Source organism: the organism of the source record quoted next, unplaced genomic scaffold (assembly GCF_019419815.1).
Source record: "Pyrus x bretschneideri cultivar Hongxiangsu unplaced genomic scaffold, Pyrus_bretschneideri_v1 Contig132, whole genome shotgun sequence".
In the NCBI taxonomy this organism is placed as follows: Eukaryota; Viridiplantae; Streptophyta; class Magnoliopsida; order Rosales; family Rosaceae; genus Pyrus; species Pyrus x bretschneideri.
In genome coordinates this window covers 291,780-314,243 of record NW_025999427.1, presented here as the reverse complement: position 1 = coordinate 314,243, position 22,464 = coordinate 291,780, and the positions used below count along the sequence as shown (strand labels likewise).

At 40.6% G+C, this 22,464-nt stretch overlaps 3 protein-coding genes across 6 annotated transcripts; 2 read left to right on the top strand and 1 right to left on the bottom strand.

The window, feature by feature from the left end:
• Positions 1–14,683: 14,683 nt before the first annotated feature.
• Positions 14,684–16,838, top strand: LOC103936487. Of its 2 annotated transcripts, XM_009346328.3 has the most exons (6): positions 14,687–14,966; positions 15,050–15,188; positions 15,316–15,417; positions 15,609–16,017; positions 16,114–16,207; positions 16,352–16,838. In XM_009346328.3, the coding sequence occupies exons 1-6, from the start codon at positions 14,853–14,855 to the stop codon at positions 16,787–16,789; spliced, it is 1,296 nt and encodes a 431-aa protein (XP_009344603.2). In that variant the 5' UTR covers positions 14,687–14,852; the 3' UTR covers positions 16,790–16,838. The 2 variants fall into 2 exon arrangements, with proteins under 2 accessions (XP_048435383.1, XP_009344603.2); XM_048579426.1 differs by lacking the exon at positions 15,316–15,417 and having other exon boundaries at positions 14,684–14,966.
• A 151-nt stretch (positions 16,839–16,989) lies between these two features.
• On the bottom strand, positions 16,990–19,212 carry LOC103936488. Of its 2 annotated transcripts, none has more exons than XM_018644808.2 (3): positions 19,073–19,212; positions 18,640–18,727; positions 16,990–17,361 (listed from the first exon to the last, which is right to left on the bottom strand). In XM_018644808.2, exons 2-3 carry the CDS (start codon positions 18,687–18,689, stop codon positions 17,127–17,129), a joined length of 285 nt encoding a protein of 94 aa, XP_018500324.1. In that variant the 5' UTR covers positions 18,690–18,727; positions 19,073–19,212; the 3' UTR covers positions 16,990–17,126. The 2 variants fall into 2 exon arrangements, with proteins under 2 accessions (XP_018500324.1, XP_018500323.1); XM_018644807.2 differs by having other exon boundaries at positions 18,640–18,740; positions 19,073–19,177.
• Positions 19,185–21,675, top strand: LOC103936489. 2 transcript variants are annotated; one of them, XM_018644806.2, is made up of 3 exons: positions 19,185–19,445; positions 20,034–20,102; positions 21,238–21,675. In XM_018644806.2, the coding sequence occupies exons 1-3, from the start codon at positions 19,284–19,286 to the stop codon at positions 21,430–21,432; spliced, it is 426 nt and encodes a 141-aa protein (XP_018500322.2). In that variant the 5' UTR covers positions 19,185–19,283; the 3' UTR covers positions 21,433–21,675. The 2 variants fall into 2 exon arrangements, with proteins under 2 accessions (XP_018500322.2, XP_048435384.1); XM_048579427.1 differs by having other exon boundaries at positions 19,253–19,445; positions 20,037–20,102.
• Positions 21,676–22,464: the final 789 nt, after the last annotated feature.

Genomic DNA, 22,464 nt, shown 5'->3' with positions numbered 1-22,464 from the left:
CAAGAAAGCCATCTTCGTTCTTTGTCAAATCCTCCTTCAAGATCAAGCCTCGACGACCCTTGAAGAAACTTCCCTTAACCTTCATGATCAAGCCCCCCACGGCCTTTGAAGAAAGTGTTCATTGTTTATCATCCGTTCATCCTAAGATTAAGCCTCAACGGCCATTTGGATCAACGACATTAACAAATCCACACACCCGTTCTTCAAGATCAAGCCCAAAAGCCCTTGAAGATCCGTTCATCAACTGTTCATCAAGATCAAGCCCCGAAGCCCCTTGAAGATCTGTTCATCCTAAGATCAAGCCCCAACGGCCCTTGGGATTAACAACATCAACAAATCCACACAACTGTTCATCCTAAGATCAAGCCCTAACGACCCTTTGGATCACCAACATCAACAAATCCACACAACTGTTCATCCTTATATCAAGCCCCAATGACTCTTTGGATCAACAGCCCATCCACAGATCTACACTTACGAAGATAGAATTAGAGGATCAAATTGTAAAAGAGATTGTAACCCTAAAATCAATACAAAATATATTTTGTACATGTGTTCTTGTTTCAGGAAAATTTATGTTTACAAATTTTGCATGCCCAGTGGGACAATCTCTACCTCTCATCTCTTTCTCTATTAAGGAATCCAAACACACCTCAAAATCCAGGGCATTAAGCAAGGGACAAGCCATTCTAGCAACCACCAAGGGAAGGATCTTGAGCACTTCCGGCGCGAACGGACAATCCATTGGCTCCACAACCGCTCCTTAACATGCCGCTTCGAATTTGGTGCCACTAATGGACCAAGGGGAACATCAAAGGTGCGAGTCCATCATCAACTTGACCTCGCTGGGGGCACCGAAGCATGCTGCTGAGGCGCACAAGATAACATCCCAAAATAGCCAACAAGGTTCTTCGTCACCACCCTAGATGTCTAAAGGAAAGTCGTGTCTATTGGTTGCATAAGTCATGACCATCGGTGTTACCTCCATTGAAGATCAACTAGCTCAAATAAGTGAAGCAATTGCAAGGCTCATAAGGACCGCAGAGGAAAAAGACTTGCAAATCACCGTACTCATCAACCGATTGAAAGCGCAGCATGACAAAAAAGTTGACCGCGATCCAAAGGTTGATCCACTAAAGAGAGAAGCCGACGAAGAAGAGAAACCTCTAGTGGAGAAAGTCAAGGAGAAGCCAGACCAAGCAATGATGCTTGTAGGCTATCTTTCCATACAGCATATCCAGGACATGATTGCCAACATTGTCAGAACACAGGTGGGAGGCACTTCGTAGGGTGCATTGCTGTACTCAAAGCCATACACTAAGAGGGTTGATAGCTTGCGGATGCCGACGGGTTATTAGCCGCCAAAATTCATACAGCTCGATGGAAAGGGAAACCCAAAGCAACATGTCGCCCATTTCATTAAAACTTGCAACAATGCTGGGACAGAAGGAGACTACCTCGTTAAGCAGTTTATGTGCTCGCTAAAAGGTAACGCCTTTGACTGGTACACCGACCTCGAGCCCGAGTCTATCAACAGTTAGGATCAGCTAGAAAGGGAATTCTTCAACCGCTTTTACAGCGCTCGCCGTACTATGACCATGCTGGAGCCGACCAGTATGAAATAGTGGAATGATGAACTTGTCGTTAACTACATCAATAGATGGCATTCATTAAGTCTGGATTGCAAAGATTGGCTTTCTGTAACCTCCGCCATTGAGATGTGTGTTCAAGGCATGCAGTGGGGACAACATTACATCCTTCAAGGCATCAAACCACGAACCTTTGAGAAGTTAGCCACCCGCGCCCATGATATGGAGTTAAGCATCGCCTATCATAAGAAGAAAGAACCAATCGCCAATTACAAGAATGACAAAGTTTTGGGGCCAAACGTGGATAAAGTTGCGTGGAAACCCACCAAAGAAGCAACGACGATCAACACAACTTCAGTCAAAATCTCTACACGAGGCAAGGCGATTCAAACCGAAGCTTTTTGTGATCAAGAGATGCGTAGACGCACTTTGAAGGAGCTTGAGGAGAAAACTTATCCATTCCTCGACTCTGATGTGGTTGCCATGTTGAAAGACTTGCTTGACAAAAAGGTGATCGACCTACCTGAGTGCAGACAGCCGGAAGAGATGAATTGTATTAACAGTCCAAGGTACTGTAAATTCCACCGCTTCATCAAACATCCGACGGAAAAGTGCTTCATGCTGAAAGATCTCATCATGAAGCTAGCTTAGAAAGGAATCATCGAGCTAGATCTTGATGATGTGGTGAAGTCAAACTTTACCACCATCACTTCTGGCTCTTTCGACTCAAAATCTTCACCTCAACCGTTGGGGGCATGCTCCAAAACCATGTCAGTCAAGTCAAGTGAAGTTGAAGGATGGACTCATGTCACTCCAAAGAAAATGCACAAGAAGCATATGTCTCTTCCACAAGTTCACCAATCGGAAAGGGAGCAAAGCAGCTCTCGTCGACCTCCAAAGCTACATGAAAGTGTTGAGGATGATGAAATTGTGACACGAAGATCGTTCGTTGCCATCACGATGCGCGATTTCTTCCCCAAAGACTTCTTCAATCACTTGGTCAATACTCTTTGCTATGAAGATTGGAAGGAATTCCTCTCCAATTTCGTTTGACAAATTCACAAAGCTCCTCGTTCACACGAGCCTAAAAGGCGACAACAAATGCTTCTTGCCTGCACGAGCTGAAACTGCAAACGACACCAAAAGCTCCTTGCCTGCACGAGTTGAAACTGCAAATGGCACCAAATGCTCCTCGCCTGCACGAGTTGAAACTGCAAACGGCACCAAAAGCTCCTTGTCCTCACGAGCGTAAAAGGCGACAACAAACGCTCCTGACCCACAAAAGCATAAACTGTGTACGGTAAAATCATCATCAAAATCGCCATTAAAACCGTCAAAAGCAACCCATCGTTCATTTGAACTACGTTATGACTTGATCTCTTCTTTGGAAGGGTACATAGACAGCTCAAACATTCAACTTCAAGTTCAGTCACATCAAAATAAAAAAATAAGGGTTTTATTAAAGGTTTGACTAATCAAAGTCAATTTTATTACAAGCGCAACAATTTCTTTGTATGAACCAAAAAAAAATAAAAAAATAAAACAAACAAACAAATATATATATATATATATATATTAAAATGGGGTCTTTCCCCACTTTAAATGTTGTCCCCAGACTAAAGTGGATGGAATCAGTCCTAAATCAAGTTGTGCAGTAATCAGGACAATTCCTTTTATTGGGCTTGAGTTTGTGAGGCAGCTTGTTAAACTCCAAACAAGAACCAATTACCTTTCCAAGGTCCAGGACCCGGCCTAGGCCTAATTCTGGGTCAAGTCCAACGTCCAGGCCCATCACAGTGATGCCAGAGGAAGCTTCTGAGAGTGGGTGTGCAAAGAGATTTACACTCTCTCTTACATAGCAACGACTCCTCCATAATCGGCATCGGTAAGGTGTGCAAAGCTGTGATTTGCATAAAAATCGCCGCCACAAGATCTGGGTTTCTATTCAATCGGAGCAGGCCCACTAATGCTCTTTCTCCATGGATTCTTGGAGCTCTAGTACTCCTGGTGCTGCCAACTTCTATCTCCACAGCCTATCTTTTTCCTTCTCCTCTCTGCCATCTCCGCAGACTGCAGCAAGTAAAGGTAGGCTTTCTTGTTTCGCTCGCTATCACTCCCTTCTTCGAAAGAAGCCATAAACAGTGGTAGGCATCATTAACATCATTGCTACCCATCCCCAAACCGCCGGAACATGCACTGAGACCTCTTGCGTGCACCACAATCGAATTGGGCTTCGACCTGTGGATCCAGTAATGGCAGACATTCCTCTACGACACATCTTCCCTCTCGGCACCAACCCTTCCGCTAGTTTCAGCTCTGGCGAGACCAAGTCCGAGTGTCGATGGTTCATCGACATACAAGGCGGTGCAGGTTCTGAAGTCCTAAGGCTTGGAGCGGGTCAAGGTCTTCGACTTCGACCCGACCGTGCTCCGGGCCTTAGCTAGATCGGACATCAAGGTCACTGTAGACCTCCTTCTCTGCTCTACTCCAGTTTTCAAATGCCGAAACTATTCTCCACCATCACCTTAACAGCTCTTTCACTAGGCGTCATCTCTGCCTTCAATCATCGCCATATATTCAATAGTCTCCTGGTTAAAATCCTCAGCTCCGAAAGTGTTCGAAGGTTGATGTCTTGGGCTTGGGTTCGAAGGTTGATGTGCTTCTGTTGCTCTGTTGCTGCCTTTGAATGTGATTAACCGACGTTTTGCGTCCATCTCCTTGCCTCGCTGCTTTGTCGTGAGACTTGGATTGCATCCATCTCCTTCTTGACACTATGCATTACCTCGAGCTCGTCACTCTGCGACACCGTCATCTCCATCATCTTCAAATAACCATAGGCTAGCCTCATGCTGCTCTAGTTTCTGTGCATTCTTTCTCCTCTGCAAGACCCCTCCTTCTGCCCATCAACTTCAACAACATGTGCAGCCACTCCTCATCGCCCAAGCTGTCGTGGCACTCCTCCTTGGCCTCTACAAGCTTCTCCTCCCCTCCTGCAGGTGGCTGCCTTTCATCCCATGCAGCACATATATATATATATATATATATATATCATAAAAAATAAAAAAATAAAAACTATTGGTGCGGTGACTGTGCAAATAATGGTCTCCAAAGAAACTGATAGGAGCATATTTATGCGACTTTGTTAGTTTAATTCCTTGCATTTACTTAGTGAGTTCTTAGTTATTTTAGTATTTTAAGTTATTTTCGTGTGTTTGTAGGTCCAATTGGCTAAAGTGGCAAGAAAGTGCATTTTGGAGCAGTTTTGGGCTTGGATTAGATAGCATATGCTTGAAGCAAGATGGATGGACGAAATTGAAGTCCAATGAATCTGCTAAGGAGATGGAAGAAATTAATTCAAGACTTGGAAGAAAAGGAATCAATCACAAAGAAGGAAACATGAGTCAAACTTCCTTGTTTTGACTTAGTCAATCCTAATCTTTTCCTACTTAATTCCCAGCCGCAAGGAGGGTTCCTAATTGATTTGGGACACTTAAATATAAGTTTTAGAAGCATTAATCCCAGCCAAAGAAGGTTGCCGCACTTCCCTTTCCTTTTTCCCTTCCTTGTCGTGCAAGGCAACATCTTCCCTTTTCCTATTTCCTATTTCCTGTCCTTGCTGCAGGTTTCTTTCCTTTTTCCTCTTAGGATTCTGATTTATTATCCTTTTCTTGGAGGATTTGGAGTCTTAAAACCTTCCTAAATTAATTAATTAATGCCTTAAATCTTTCTCCCAATATATTACATAATCTGCCACACATATTAAGGATTCTAGACATCCATATTCATTCTCCCCATTCATTTAGCCATCATCCACCCCCTACCACCATCCAACCTATCCATCCATCACCATAATTCATACCCAAACACCCTTGTGCCGCAGCAAAGAAGAAGAAAGAAGAGAGGAGAAGCCTTGGATGTTTTGGCCATTCAAGCTTGGATTGTTGGAGCGTTTCTAGGTGTAATCTATCTTAGTTTTAATGTTTAATTTATATTCTTTATGTTTTGCTATAAACATGAGGAGCTAAACTTGTTTTAGCTAGGGGAGGCTTTGAAACCATGATTATATTTGTGATATGAATTGATTAATTCCAGTTGTGATTTCATAAATTGTGAATGCAATTTACTTAACCGTTTGATTGAGAACTTATTCTTGTTTGTTGATTAAGGGTGCACGCTTAATTTGCATGCTTGAATTTGATGCTAGAATATAAGGGAGTTTCACATAATAGTTACAAACTTATATTCACAAGTACTTAAGATTGTTTTCACAATCATGTTAAGTTAAATTCCTATCATGATGTCATAGTTACGAATGCTTTGTCAATACTTATGATTTTCATAGAACGTAATGATCTTTGATTGTATCTCTATTATGATGTCATGTAGGGAACTTTTGAAGAATGATTTGGGTTGTCGAATGATGTCATCCAATCCAATAACTAAAGGAGAATATGAGGATTAATTGGTGTGATGTCACGGTTAATTTGGGGTGTTGAGGTTCATGGTTTATTGAGAAAGCAACTAGAAATCAATTTGTGTTCGAATGTATCATGTGTGGAAAAGAATACTCTGGCTAGCTAATCATCCATAGTTTTTCCCAAATTCATCCAAACTTTGTTTAAGTCTTTTAGTTACTTGTTTTTACCCTAAATTCGTTAAAAATCCAATCCCCTTTACTTTGTTGTGTCAAATCTGTCCTATTGTGTGTTTTTAAGTGTTTTGAGTCAAAACCAATTCTATTTTCGTCCAAATTAAGTCCTAGAGTCTAGTTTGAGTCTAATTGATTGTTCTGTGTTGTTTTGAGTCATATAAGTTTAGTTAAGAGACTTTGAGTTTATCTAAGTGTTTTTAAGCTAGCTTTGTATTCTTGAGTTAGTTTTTATTAGATTAGCAATCCCTCATAACTAGAACGATCCCTACTTACATCTTTACTACAATTGTCAATAAGACGGTTTAATTTGAGTGCTATTATTTATCATATCAGAAACAAATGAAAATTGTCTGCATGTGGAGAATGCAATACAACGAGGAATCCCACTGAGGAATAGTGCCATCTTCAAGCCACTCACAATTGCATGCTACTATTGGAGAGTCAAAAAGAAAAAGAACAAAAGAAAAAAAAAAGAGGGATGGTGGTGACAAAATCATTGAAAGATAGAAACAAAAAAATGGGGAAGATGGTGCATTAGGCACCATCTAAAAAAAAAAAAAAAGGGCTATGGGATGGTGCACGACATCATTTTAAAAATATAATTAGAAAAAAAAAAAAAAGGAAAGTACCACATCTTAGTGAAATATATGCTCTATTGTATTTAACACAACAAAAAAAAAAACAAAAAATGAGGAAGCCTTCACAAAGGTTGTTCACATGATGCCCCAGTACTTGGCGGGACTCCAAGGAGAAGAAGCACAAGAGGTTGATTATTCGGAGCCTCAATACTTGGTTGAGCTCTAGATGACGAAGGCAAAAAGTGCCTCTGGAGTACAGCCACAAACCTTTAATGGTCACTTTGAATCCGACCTTCGGAGTCCTGCAGCTGATCAAGCTTCCTCTTCATGCTCATCGAATAATTATTTCCAAGTAGGTGCCAATCTCTATTCTCGCGCTTGAGCTGTTTGATCTCTTGTTTAAGATTTGCCACCTCGGCCGTCAATGAATCAACTTGGCGAGTTTGAGCAAGTAGACGTTGGCCTATATCAGACACGGAGCCCATGCACTAAACACTGAAAGTCAGGGAGTCTCGGACAGCCAACTCATCGGACCATCTTGAAAGCAGCCTATTATCTCTAGGAGTAAGGAGGTTTCTAGCTACTACCATAGCCGTTGTTGCATCCCTCATCATAGAGTCTTCAACTGTAAGAGGACCGTTCAAAGATAAGAAGGACGGGCGCCATATATTACCCTGACACGGCGCACCTGTGTTGCTCCCGAGACTCGAATCTAAGCAGATGTTAGACGGGTATGCCATTTTCAAAAAAATGGTAAAAGAAAAGGGTTAGATGGAGTAAAATCTCATAAATACACCAGAGACAATTTTCATGAAAAAAATCTCAGAAATACACCTGTAGACATCGAAATTTCAGTAAAATAAATGTTAACCAATGTATTAAAATTACAACATTTATTTACTTCACCAACCTCACACACTTACTTCACCTACAACCTCCACTCACTTCACCTACAACCTCCACTCACTTCACCTACATCATCCACTCACTTCACCAAAAAAATGAATGGTGGTGATTCACTCTCAAAGCCTATAAATAGGCTTCTCCATCAAGAGGAATAGACACAAACCTTGAGACGAATTCACAAATACATTTCTCTACTCCCAAAATGGAAGAGAATACTCCCCACACATCCAAAATCCTTAAAGCTTTGAAACTCTAAAGCTCTCAAGCATCCAACCCCCAAATTCCCAAGAATCCCGAAGAATGGAGAAAGCACTCTTCATTCCTCGTCAAATCCTCCTTCAAGATCAAGCCCCGACGGCCCTTGAAGAACTTCCACCAACTCAAGATCAAGCCCCGACGGCCCTTGAAGAAAGTGTTCATCGTTCATCCTAAGATCAAGCCCCAACGGCCCTTTGGATCAACAGCACAAACAAATCCACACATCCAATCGTTCTTCAAGATCAAGCCCAAAAACCCTTGAAGAAATCCACACAACCATTATTCAAGATCAAGCCCCGACGGCCCTTGAAGAAAGTGTTCATCATTCATCATCCGTTCATCCTAAGATCAAGCCCCAACGGCCCTTTGGATCAACAACCTCAACAAACCCAGACACCAAAACCTTGAAGCCTTAAAGTTCTAAAGCTCTCAAGAAAATCCCGAAGGATCAAGAAAGCACTCTTCGTTCTTCGTCAAATCCTCCTTCAAGATCAAGCCCCAACGGCCCTTTAAGAACTTCCACCAACTCAAGATCAAGCCCCGACGGCCCTTGAAGAAAGTGTTCATTGTTCATCATCCGTTCATCCTAAGATCAAGCCCCAACGGCCCTTTGGATCAACAACATCAACAAATCCACACATCCAACCGTTCTTCAAGATCAAGCCCAAAAGCTCTTGAAGATCCGCTCATCCATCAACCTTCAAGATCAAGCCCCGATGGCCCCTTGAAGAAAGTGTTCATCATTCATCATCCGTTCATCCTAAGATCAAGCCCCAACGGCCCTTTGGATCAACAACCTCAACAAACCCATACACCCATTCTTCAAGATCAAGCCCAACGCCCCTTGAAAATCCATTCATCAACTGTTCATCCTTAGATCAAGCCCCGACGGCCCTTTGGATCAACAACTCATCCACAAACCTACACCCTACGAAGATAGAATCAGAGGACCAAATTTGAGAGAGATCGTAACCCCAAAATCATTAAACACAAAAAATATTATTTTGTACACGTATTCTTGTCTCTTGTTTCAGGAATTTTCCGTGTTCACAACACCAGAGACAATTTTCACGAACGGGCAATCTTCAAAGTGTGCATGTTGGATGTGATCGATACCTCTATAAAAGGAGAGGCAACGCATCAACCAATTCAAAAATCGAAGAGACCCCACTTTCCGAATTTCAAAAGCCAGATTTTCCTGTATAAAATCTGTCAACATTTTTCAGACGCAACCTCAGCTTGTCAGATAACATGTGCAACTTTGTCAAAGATCTCTGACAAAGTTGAAAACACGTAAAGTTCACTATTCCAACTACCACACTTTTGCCGACAAGCGTGGGTGATAAGGCCGCACCCGCACTACTACCTGCTATTGGAAAATCCCTGTATATGTTGACCTTCATCCTCCATGGCAAGACACACTTCCAAAACGCCTGAGTCTTCTTCCTTGCCAAGAATGCATCTGCAACCAAACCTCTTAACATACTCAGTTTTCTTCCTCCTTAGAAACATTTCTTCAACCAAGCCACACCAGAGCAAAAGTATTTTATATCATTAGGGTCAAAAGTAAGAGTGTCTCATCGCATGCCTTCTCCCTGTCATTTTCTTTGTTCTTGTTATTCCCTACAAGACAAGGAAAAAGAGGGCTATCAGTCGGCACTTGGAATCAAGCTTCCTATCAAAAACCGACTGATTGGAACCCCTTTCCTAATTGCTTACCCAACATTGCTCTCAAGTGCTCATCTTCAACTATTTATGTACCTCCAAAGAAGATACCAGATGCCTGGAGAACTGATGAGGCAAGTGGAAACGATAGATTGAAGCATGTGGAGACAAGCACAACAAATATATGTGTTGATTCATCCGCTACTTCTTCAAAAGCAAAAGTATCGTATATCATCAGGGTCAAAAGCAAAGGTATCACATATCATGCTTTTTTCCCTGGCTTTTCCTTTGCCCTTGCTCTTACCTCAAGACGAGGGGAAAGAAAACAATCAGTTGGAACCTGAAATCAAACTTCCAATCTGGAACTGATTGCCCAGAACCTTTGCCTGGTTGTTTACCTAGCATTGCTCTCGAGTGCTTGTCTTCAACTGTTGATAGGCCTCGAATTTCCTCAGCGAATACTTTAGGACAATTGATATGATGTTGGCTCTTTACACAGAAGCTGCTAAACATGGACAAGTCGCGGGGAGTTGATGCTCTGAAGGATGATTTAAAGGTAAAAGGTTACGCACCACTATTGCTATGCAAAAGAAATAAGCAGAGAAGAATGCAACATGATGAGCTGTAACTAATCACTATAGCACGATGCCCTTCTCTGCAGAACCGTATAATCCAAATAGAAGAGTCTAAGTCAAATCCAAGCTCAACATTGTTGCTCTAATCGAAGAGCTCGAGAAGCCTCGATGGCCCTTAAAGAAATCGCAAGTCTAATTCAAGATCAAGTGTCCACCACCCTTGAAAATCATACCATTAACCAAACTGCTCAAGTATGAATTGGAAAGATTGAACAAAGAAATAGACCATCACTTTCACCTCGTGCCTGCTTGCCATGTGTCCGAATCCTGAAACTGCTCGTGGTCTTATTTAAATTCAAGATCAAGCCCCAACGGCCCTTGAAGAAATCACAAGTCTGATTCAAAATCAAGTGTCCACCACCCTTAAATCAAATTCAACTCTACATAAAATGAGTAAATTCAAACATTTGGTGCAAGTCTAGCAGAAGAAACCCCCCCAGCCCAGTTCAAGAATAAGCCTGTGGAAAGTCAACAATTAGAGGAAACCAGAAAATCCTCCAACCCAGTTCAAGATCAAAGCTGTGGAAAGTCAACAAGCATAACAAAATACGTGCCGATTCATCCACTACCAAAGCCAAAGATCATTTACCACGTGAAGCTCCTTGTGGTCCAATTTCATTCAAGATTAAGTCTTGACGGCCCTTGAAGAAATTTCAAACCAAATTCAAGAACAAGCCTCAACGGCACTTGAAGAAAACTTTCAGCCCAATTCAAGATCAAGCATCAGCGGCCCTTGAAAAAATTTCCAGTCTATTTCAAGATCAAGCCGTAAAGGCCCTTGGATCGACATCTACATTAAGGGACTTCAAAACACATCTCCTACACATGACAAACACATGTATACGACACTCCTTGAAGTGGGGGCATTTGTAGACATCAAAATTTTGGTGAAATAAATGTTGACCAATAATTAAAATTTCAATGTTCACGTATCATGTAACTCAACAAAAAATCGAACAAAATTAGAAAAGTCATCAAATAGGACATGTGTCAACACTTGGCATAAATGATTTATTTCATCTGAATATTATATTCAAAATTAGGCCTTGAAAAAGTCTATAAATAGAAGCCAATTTCATTCATTTCACTTCACCAATTCACATCACACTAAAACCTTGAAGCTTTGAAACTCTAAAGCTCTCAAGCAAATCCTGAAGGATCAAGAAAACCCTATTCGTTCTTCGTCAAACCCTCCTTCAAGATCAAGCCCCAACGGCCCTTGAAGAAACTTCCCTCAACCTTCAAGATCAAGCCCCCAACAGCCCTTGAAGAAAGTGTTCATCGTTTATCATCCGTTCATCCTAAGATTAAGCCCCAACGGCCCTTTGGATCAACGACATTAACAAATCCACACACCTGTTCTTCAAGATCAAGTCCAAAAGCCTTTGAAGATCTGTTCATCAAGATCAAGCCCTGAAACCCCTTCAAGATCCGTTCATCCTAAGATCAAGCCCCAACGACCCTTTAGATCAACAACATCAACAAATCCACACAACTGTTCATCCTAAGATCAAGCCCCAACGGCCCTTTGGATCAACAACATCAACAAATCCACATAACTGTTCATCCTTAGATCAAGCCCTAACGGCCTTTTCGATCAATAGGCCATCCACAGATATACACTTACGAAGATAGAATCAGAGGATCAAATTGTAAAAAAGATTATAACCCTAAAATCAATAAAAAATATATTTTGTACATGTGTTCTTGTTTCAAGAAAATTTGTGTTTACAGTAAGTAAGGAAAACACTGTAGCGGAAAGTTTGCCAACAATTTTTCGATAAATCGACAAGATCAAAGATATCTTAGCTTTGCAGTACTTTGCGAGAATTTCAACTTTTTTCCGCTAAACCTTTTTTGGAAAAAGATAAGAATATTGTTTACTAAGGTCACATCTTCCAAGAAAATACCAACTTAACAATGATTACTCGAGAGAACGGTATAAGGCTGAATTTGGGGAGAGAGTCGTTGGTAAGACTACTCCGAATTTCATCAGCTATGAAAGAACTCTCGGTTTCCAAAAATTAATCGGAGAGAACAACTCGAAGTAGGACTAACGGTTTTAGTCGTCAACCGACTAAGTTGTTGAAGTCTAGGTACGACTCTAAGGTTCAGCCTTTCTCTTTATGGATAGATTTGAGGTTCCCAAGATAAAGTGTTTAGTCCCTGGTTGGGTAAATTCCTAATTGGTAAACTTTGTAACCGAATTTCTCAATGACGTCAGAAACATTCAATATGAAGCAAGGAAAATTGGTGTAATACTAGGAAGTTGGTCGATGATGTACCTCACTTCACAATTTGGTGATATCCCAGCTAAGATTTTGGAATATGACGCCAAAAGTATACGTCCTCAAAATTTACAATACTACTAACCAACTCTGCAACATGAACTAAAAGGTCTTCACAGTTTCCTCGACACTCAAATCACTCTAACAATGAGATATTATCCTTATGTCGATTCTACTGTCTACCTGTGGAAGTGATCAAGAGGTGGCTAGTTGAAGAGGTTTCGTTTACCTAGGTAGGTGATAAGGTAAAAACAACCATGAGTTTACTGTCCTAATACAAAGCTTGTTCCTAAGCTTCCATGATCCTTATCTATTCGGCTCAAGTAGCCATTGTTGATCAGTTTATCAATTGCGTCACTAATTAACGCACTTAGGATATTTTAATATTATTAGCTATTTGAAATTGTGAAATGGCATTCTGGGTTAAAGGTATCACTCCCAAATACTAGTACTTGCATCCAGTATCAGAAATCATACCACCGAATACTGGTTAACGGTCTCTGGATATCAGATAGCATTGTCAATTAGTAGCGCCACCGTAGGCTGATTACAGGTTAGAGCCTATTCAAGTAGTAAGCTTTGAATGATTGGGAAGGAACTAGTCAAGTGAAGTAGTTCATTGATTCAAGGAGGATTTGGTAACTGTTTTTGGGAGTTCTACTACTCCCAGGATATGACAACTCATACTCGTAAGCTTATATTCACCCAAATGACGAATACAACATTGAAAGGAAAGCCTGGGAATTGGCGTTTGGTTAGAAAGTTCTAGGGCTGGAAAAAGACCTTGCTAAAGATCTACTTTGAAAAAGACTTTATCAGGAGTCGATCTTCTTCGTGAAGATCCAACATGGACACCAGTACATTTGAAGATATTAGTGTTAACATGGACCAAAAGTGATTGTCCATGATCTTCTGTCAAGTGCTACCATTTTAGCACTAGGTTGTCACTTCAGACATTTCTAGAATCTTGACAAAATAACCTTCGTAAGGATTATAAGATAGGGTAAACTAATAAGTGCTACCAAAGAAACAAAACCATTTATGGTTTCCTAACTAGAAGGGTAGGTAGAAACGGTGGAAAAAAGTGATAAGATTGATCGGTAAATCCTTGGTGATACTCAACCCTTGATACATTAGCCTGGCTGTGGGGCTAGCAACTCATTTCCCAAAACAGAAGTTCCTTGGTAAGGGAGCTCATTGTTTAAAGTTTAGGGGCGATTGCCAAAATGAATTTCTAAAATGACGATAAGTCGTCTAAAGTACTCAAAACTTCGGGAAAATTAACACGTTTTTTGTGCTCAATGAGGTGGCAAGATTCGACACTTAGGTTCAAGAACCAAGAATGCTTACATCACGCGTGTGATGAACGCAATATTGCCCAAACTTATGCTCTGATAACAAACTGACACAACTCGATTTCAGAGTCCAAGTGGACTTTCCTGGTCGGGGTGTGTCAGTTATTGTTAGATCCTACATTGCTCAGGGGAGAGGATCTTCTATGCCTTATATGTACATGTCTAGCTCGATATAGCACGAGACCTTTTGAGAGCTCACTAGCTTCGGAGTTCATCAAAACTCCAAAGTTAAGTGAGTTCGCGCGAGAGCAATCCTAGGATGGGTGACCCACTGGGAAGTTTTCGTGTGAGTTCTCAGAAAAAAAATCGTGAAGGCGTGGTTGGGGCCCAAAGAGAACAATATCGTGCTACAGTGGAGTCGAGCTCGTGATGTGGTGGAGCCCGAGTTGGGATGTGACAATTTGCTATCAGAACTAATCCCTGGCTGGAAGTGTGCCGACGAGGACGTTAGGCCCCTAAGGGGGGTGGATTGTTAGATTCCACATCGCCTAGTGAAGAGGATCATCTATGCCTTATATGTATATACCTACCTTCATATAGCACGAGGCCTTTTGGGAGCTCACTGGCTTCGGAGTTCATCGGAACTCCAAAGTTAAGTGAGTTTGCGCTAGAGCAATCCCAAAATGGATAACCCATTGGGAAGTTCTCATATGAGTTCCCAGAAACAAAACTGTGAGGGCATGGTCGGGGTTCAAAGCGGATAATATAGTGCTACGGCAGAGTCGAGTTCGGGACGTGGCGGAGCCTGGGACGGAATATGACATACCAAATGTTGAAAATTACGAAAGTTGAGGTAGTAAAGTGAGATTTGCCTTTTTTTTTTTTGTTTGTTTGTTCGAAGTGCTTTTTAAGTACTTAAGTTGGCCGATTGCGCAGCCAAACAAGGGGGAAGAAAGTTTTAGCGGCAAAATCTACCAAAGAGAGAAGATGGCGTCAGTAATCGGATGGTACGGGCCGCTCATCGACTTGTCCAAGGCGGCGTTTCACGTCGGCGATTACGTTCAGCTCGTCGTCTACGTCCACCGAACGACTCCCCTTCAGGTGTCGTATCTCTGCTATTTTCTTTCTTCTTTTTTTTCATTGTTATTTATTTTTAAAAATTAAAATTTTTGTTTTTCCAAAAGTATAAATTAGCGAAAGGCGGAGAGGTGATCCGAACTGACATCCAAGTCGGCGATGAGACGAGGCCCTTCTTCTCCGTATCCATTTGGCAGAAGCCAATCGGATCCATGGCCGTAGCCGGCGACGTCGTTTTGTTTCAAAGTGAGCGAAGCTCCAACACTTACTAATTATTATTATTAGTGATTAATAATCCAGTTTAATTTTGTTAATCAGTTTTTTTTTTCTTTTCTTTTTTTATTTTTATTTTATGGTTAATTTGATTCAACAGATGTGAAGATAACGAAATATGGTGATGTTGTTGAGGCCAGAACCCACCAGTATTCATCCCTAAAATGTTTACTCCACCCCTATAAATCCATACTTACAAAGGGTATGATAGTAATTTTATAGCAAGCGTTACGTTTAGAAACAGTTGTCACACTGTCAATCGGGATCTTGCATTCAATCAAAGAATGATTTTGATTGATAGTAAGACCACGTAACATATCAGACAGTATGATAAAAGATAATACGTGGACGTAAATTTTCGAGACTACATTCTAAGACTGCTTTTACATTCAGGGGTCAATGACTTGATAGAGGAGTGTAGAGATGGGGTAGCAACAAAGGAAAAGCTTAAAAGGGTAGTGGAGTGGGTGAAGAAGAGGAACACTCAGCTCCATGGATGTCAACTGCAGGAGGGAAGACTCTCGCGAAACTGGAAGCCTCCGGAGGAGAGGAAACAACCCGAGGACTGCTTTTCACTTTTGCAGTTATCGACTCTAACCAGTTCTTGCAAGGCGCTCTTTTACGCGTCTGTTGCTGAAATTTTTCTGCCCTTCAACTCGACATCTCATGTTCAATGCAAGTCCTTCGACAAGGAGGACATGTTTGTTAGTAGGAGACTGTATAAAGCAGGTGATGGTGGTTTGGCGAGAGATCTCATTTGCACAGGCTGCCAGCTTTGTGGTTCTCCTCTGGAGCTCGACAGGTACGAATCGAAATCAGATTACCATACGCTTTGTTCCATTGCAAAATAGAGATGATTACGGGTTGATGGCGAATGTTTTGGTGCCTTTTGTTGCAGCGAGAACATGTTTAAGCAGAATGCAGTAGCACTTTACTGTTCAGAAAGCTCAAACCACCTTCATGTCATAAGCTCCATATACAGGCCCTTCATGGTAGGGATTTGTTTTCCCACTGATCACGTGTTGTCCCGAATTCAGTTTACGCCTACTATTCCCCATGATTTGTTCCAATCTGATTGCTTTCTGAGTTCTTGTTTGTTAAATACATGTTAAACACGGCTGTTCTCTTTACTGCAGCTATATGTGTGGGATGAATCGGATTATGCACCGCTCCTGGTCAGAAACAAGGCCGCAGAGCTCTTGTTCGGGAACGTCAAGGCTGAAAGAGTCTATTCGTGGGGGGAAAAGCAAGCCGGACAAGTTGATTCAAAAGATGTCCCAACACATTCTAGTCTAAATGCAGAAGCGGCCTGGCAACCTAAAGCGGCGGAGGGAGGTGTTCTGGTTTCTTGTTCAGCAGCTGGAGACAAGAAGAGCTCGGAATCAAGGGGAAAACATTGTTTTCCGGAAACCATGCACTTTTACAGGATTTGGTTGATTCTTCTGAAAACAATGCTGCAGAGAGGAAAGAACAGCCCTTTGAAATTTGTAGTCGATGTAAACGCCGGTTTAGACAAGGAAAATGGGAGGTTTGAAATGGTTTCTGTACAGTTGCCATGCTTCGAAACCAAATAATCTTCACTCTTATTGTTTCTCCAGAAGAATTAGGAGTTTCTTTTCGTAATTATACATCGTATGAATCACAACATTTGCTGCTATACACCTTTAAAGTGATTTTTCGTTCAGGTATTTCCCAAGATAGATAAAAACAGAGCAATTTCGAATGATTAACTCATGGAATCGCCACCATGCGATGGAGATTAGACATGACGTCATATCATTAACAACTTTCGCGTGATTATTAACCCATGAAAAAGGGAAGGCAGAATTCAAACAAACAGTAAAGCAACTTGAAGAGAAAACTGACAGCAGCGAAAGACGAGTGTACTGTCCATATGGTTACGAGTTAAAACTATGACTCTGCCCCAGTCTCAGCAAAAGAAGCATCAGTTGCACAAGTTTGCGCTTCTAATAGCTTCGCTTGGCGTTCTGCATGTTCTCTTTCACATTGAGTGATCCCCATAATAATATCGAGCATGGTACCTGTTGTGCCGAAGAACACAAGCGGAGCTAGAGATTTCCTTTTTATCCCCACCGGAATTGCTAGTAGAGCCCCTGCCACTGAGAATACCCAAGTGCCCATTGCACTGCAGAAAATCAGGTACACGGTATTACTCATCTGTCCCTTAAGGTAGCAAATAAAACAGGGTAAAGCTAATGCGGCAAAGACAGTATCTACGATGACAAAGAGAAATACGCCTATATGATTTTGACATTGTATAATGAAGCTGAGCGATGAATTGCTGTTTCAGCCAGATGACATTCAGAATGTAATAACAAACGTATCTTGATATCTTATTTACGAATGTTCATTTTTATCGGAGAGGGGTAATAAAGGAAAGAAAATCACTTTTCTCTTCCAAGAAACAGCATGGATCAATAAAACAAGCAATACAATGAAAAGAAAAGCAAATCTCTGCAGATTGCAAACCATAAAAAAGTAGAACGGAAGAAAACAGCATGGGTCATTGTGAAACATGTTCCGAACACCTCTACAACTGTCAGTAGATAGGTCTAAATCCTCGATGCTAGAAAGAAGTTGTTAATGTCAATTGTAGAAGAGCATAAATATCCTGGTTTATAACACAACCACGCAGTTTAAAAGAAATTGGTGATCTCCTTGCTCTGCGGAGATTTGTTAACCTAATTTTCAATAACAAATTGTTTGTTGTTCTTTTTGACAGGTGAACACCAATAGGTATGAGATTATATCGATCAAACTGTCCTAAGATATGCACAGCTTAAGAGTCTCTGAGTAACCAAAATAAGCTTTTTCCTGTCAAAATAATAAAAACTCTGGTGATGTAACAAACAAAACCGTCCAACGGAATAACACCAGTTGATGGTACCATAAACCAATAAACATAAGTATTCACAATACTGTCAAAGATAAGCTTTCGATATGTTAATCATGAATTGTGTCATGATCCAGTATTTGAAGTAAATTTCACTAGAAAACAAGTGGCACCCTCCAGAGCTGAAGAAATGGTTTTCTTTTTGTGTCTGCTGCAGCCGAAGAAACGGCAGAATGTTCGTAAACGAAGTTTAAAAAACCAAGAAAGCATGATCAAAAAGGTAGAATGCATTTAAATCTTAGCTCATTTCACCAATTCCATAAGCTTCCAATGAATTCCTAATTTCCTGATGTCTTATTACGGATATTTGAAAACAATCTGCAGTCAGTGTTGTTCTAAATGGGCCAAAAAACTGAAACGTCAAAGACAATTGAACACGAAATTATCCCCTAACATTACTTCCGCAACATCAGTAGCGATCCGCAAACATCGAAAAAGTATAGATCCAAGCACAAAGCAGAAACAATAATGTTAAATAAAATCACAGGAAGGAAGAAAGATTAAACTGACTTGGCAACTGAGCAATCCTCAAGCTGCTTCACAGTCTCTTGGCTTCCCATTCCTCTCTGGTTTCAGCTGCAAGCAATCCACTTCAATCCTGTTTCACTCTTCTGTCATTTCGACAAGGCGAGGTTTTAAACTACTCTAATCTACATGGACACGGAAATTCAAACTCAATGGCGGGCACACTATCCTGACCAACCGGCCTAACTCACATCCGCTCGACTTTAGTCAGTTCAAAAACTAAACTTTCTCTTCCCCATTTTACTAAATTTTAGAGTTATGAAAGAAATGATAACGCCGGATATCGTTAATCACCAAAACCCTAGAGAAACTGTAAAACCCCAAATCAAAAGCAAAACCCTAAACTCTGAACAAAAAACAATTCAATTTTGAATATTCCAAAAATACCCATTGAAATGCAAGCAAATGGAGAGCTCACCTGATCAGACACGGAGCCGGGAAGACGAAGAAGCTTTCATCACAGTCCTCAAAGAGTTCAACTTTGATTTTGTGCCCCTGAGCCCGATTCGGGTCCTTGGTTTCATGGGCCGAATCGTTCCGGGTCGGGTTTATTCTCAAACTCAAAAAGCCCAAAGACCGGCCCGCCTATATAAAGGAGTTTCAGTCCCTTACAGGGGAACAGGAGAGAGATGATGAGAGGTGTAGGAGGTCCTCTTCTGTGCATTGGCGATCTGCTGAGCGACGTGGGGGAGTCAGATGCTTCGCCACCACCGCAACAACATGAGCCCTCGCCGTCGTCTTCGTCTGTTTCCAGCTCCGCTCAGAGCTTGGACCTCACCAAGTTGTTTCAGGTTTCCATGTTTTACAGTCTCATTTGCTTTTTTTATTCGCTTTTTGTGAATTGCAAAATCAGGTTGGTGGTTAGGTGGATTTTTCAGATGTAGTATTCTTTTTTATAGGAAGATGGATCGTGAAAGTGTAGAACTTATATGTGAAATTTAGTGCCCGTTTGAGATTGTTTTGAAAAAAATCAAAGTGCTTTTGTTAGAAACACGTCTGAGAATTCATAAACGTATTTGCTAGAATTGTTCTTATTAGAAATATGTTTATGTTTTTATTTAAAAAATGAAGTGTTTTCATTAGAAACACATTTGAGAATTCATAAATGCGTTTGCTAGAAGTGCTTTTACTAGAAACACAGTCAAAATTTTTGTTAATAAAAGTACTTCTATGACCCCATAAGCAATTTTAAGTCTTTCTCCCAAACATAGTCCCAAACAGGCCTTTAGACTTTTGAGATCATGGGCTAACTTGGTACATTTTGCTAAACTTCTGCTGCTCTGAAAGAGCTGAGTTTTCTGCGTCTTGAAAAGTAGTTTTGCATTTCTCTTGTTGTTGTTTGTGAGTGTTCCTTACTCCATATTCTATCTTTGTTCTAGGAGAACTACGAACAGTTGAATGAGGCGCTTGGCGGTACCGACCACTCATGGGCAGCTCTTACTTTGAAGGTGATGGATGATCTTTATAACAATGTTTGAATGACATATCTATAGATTCTGCGATACTTTGACAGAGAAAGGAATCCGGAATGGAATGATTTTGAATATCAATTTATTAGTAAAAAGCCGTCTCCTACATTTGAATTGCTGAAATAAGAACTTTATGTGAGAGTCGAAGCCCCAAAGGGAGAATTGGGAATTTTTCTCATAGGGGATCAGAGTGGTTTTCCTTGGAGACGCAAAATCCGCCCGCCGGGTTTTATCAATTTGCAAATTCTTCCAAAGTTTGTCAAAATAATGAAATTTGCTGATATCATGACGATACTAAGTAGTATAGATATCATTATGGGAGAAGTTGATCATTGAAATGATAATTGATACACCGGAAGTACAAGATATCAATTCATTTTCTAGATTAGAAGTTTTAAAAGAGGTTTATGCAACTCTATGGGTTCTTGTTCCTATTTTGACTCTCATAGTGGGAATCAACTCTGGTCCATGTTTCGAAGAATGGATTCTTGAATCCCATTGAATCTAAGATACAATATTTGGTTTACGGTATGAGGGAAAGGCATGTATATGTGATATTAGACATTAACTAGGTATATATGAACGAAAGATTATCTAATTTGTCCTAATTTAGATAGGGATTCCAATGGAAGTCCTTCTGTTTTAGGATGATTAGTGTTCCACTTCTTCTTGCCACGCTATTAATTGTTCTCCATAATTTGTGCAGTGTCTAGTATGCTTTGTAACATTTAGAAACTTGTTCTTGCATGGTAAACATTTTATTTTATGGGTTCGGATGTGGGGGGATGTACATTCACATGATTTTAGGAGTTTGAAATTGGAATTCTTCCAAGGTAACTTAAAAGGAAGATGGTGGGATATGCATCTTTGTGCGTAGACGTTGAGGCATTGGTTTCTCCTATATCCTAATCTGTTTCCAAAAGGTTGTTCACTTGAGCAAACGCATTTGTAAACACTAGTTGGACTTCACCTGTGTAATTCTTTTGTTTTACGTTTCCATGAATGCTCATTTGTCTTGTAGATTATCCTTTGTTTATTTAGGGTAATAGTATCTTTTCTGTGACTCATAGTATGGTGTAAAGATTCTGAACTGTTTATCTTTTATTTATTCCAGTTATGCAGTGCTCTGCAAACTGCAAACAAGTTAGTTCAATCAACAAACTCAAATGTCATGTTGTTGTCGGAGAAGGTTGGAGAGCTTGAGGGAGTTGTTAAGAGGGCAGATTCTGCCATGGCTGCAGCAAGGGTCGTCCATGGTTCACTAAACAAAAAGGAAGTACCACTTGATAGCAATCAAAACGCCAAATGATGTATGTCTTGTCGAGAACAAGGTCAGTAAATTCAATCACGGGAAAAAGTCTGAAAAATACAAAGTCTTAGAAACTGCAGTGTTTGCTTTAGTGTTAGAATATTGTCTTTTCCTGTACTTTTCTTGATACTGTAAAAGATATTATATCAAGATGCAAACTCTAATTCTGAGTGGCGACGCTAAATGCCATGTCAAGAATTGTATGCGTGATTAAAATAATAAACCTTTGGTTTTTTTGCTTCATTTTCACAACAAAAGGAACTTATAATCATGTAATAGGAGTAAGAAAGCTGACTAGTCTGATGCAAAAGGGAGATGTAACAATCAACTGTGCATCCTTGATGGATAGAAATCATAGAACAGATCTCTCTCTTGCTTATTTCCTGAGATGACTCATCAAACGGAGAGCTTTTGTTCCTACGGTTTTAAGATATATTCCAACACAGCGGTCATCAGCTCACTTGCTTGCTATTATTTGTGAATCGACAGGTTTGTAAGAATCTGTCTTGATATTATCATTTCAGCAGTTATTGGTTCTTACATTTGTTGTTACCATCTGTTGCCTCAAAGAGCTCTATTGTAGAATATAGCATCGACAGTCTCATTGCGTTGGCTATTTTTTCTGTTAAATGATTGCAAGCTGCGTTGACGGATCTGAAGCAGGGACATCGTTGGCGCGATGAATGTTGTTTAGAAATCTGTAGATTGTTGTTTCTTGTCCGAGAAATGTTCGAGTAGTGTAGAGGTGTTTTCTGCTACGTATGTGCTTGCAGCGCGGTAGTACACTGTCGGGGATTCTATAGACTCGGCCGAGTTATATTTGTTTAAAACCCAAATCTATAGCAACAACCCGTAACAAAATGAAACCCAAATTCAGTTCAATTTCCTAGTCTTGTTAAAACACCCTACTAATTTTACCAACCTCTTTAATTCAGCAGAATTTTAATACATTTTCGTTCAATTTACCGCGTTGAAGTTTTGTAGAAGTATGACATTAAGGCCACTCATTTGATGTAATAGTTTATGGACTTA

Coding starts and splice junctions, on each gene's coding strand:
- LOC103936487 (XM_009346328.3), top strand. CDS start 14,853: ATGGCGTCAGTAATCGGATGGTACGGGCCGCTCATCGACTTGTCCAAG. Junction 14,967..15,049: donor ACCGAACGACTCCCCTTCAG/GTGTCGTATCTC, acceptor TTTTTCCAAAAG/TATAAATTAGCGAAAGGCGG. Junction 16,018..16,113: donor TCTCCTCTGGAGCTCGACAG/GTACGAATCGAA, acceptor CTTTTGTTGCAG/CGAGAACATGTTTAAGCAGA.
- LOC103936488 (XM_018644808.2), bottom strand. CDS start 18,689: ATGGGAAGCCAAGAGACTGTGAAGCAGCTTGAGGATTGCTCAGTTGCC. Junction 17,362..18,639: donor GAGGATTGCTCAGTTGCCAA/GTCAGTTTAATC, acceptor GATTTTCTGCAG/TGCAATGGGCACTTGGGTAT.
- LOC103936489 (XM_018644806.2), top strand. CDS start 19,284: ATGATGAGAGGTGTAGGAGGTCCTCTTCTGTGCATTGGCGATCTGCTG. Junction 19,446..20,033: donor ACCTCACCAAGTTGTTTCAG/GTTTCCATGTTT, acceptor TCTTTGTTCTAG/GAGAACTACGAACAGTTGAA. Junction 20,103..21,237: donor GGGCAGCTCTTACTTTGAAG/GTGATGGATGAT, acceptor TATTTATTCCAG/TTATGCAGTGCTCTGCAAAC.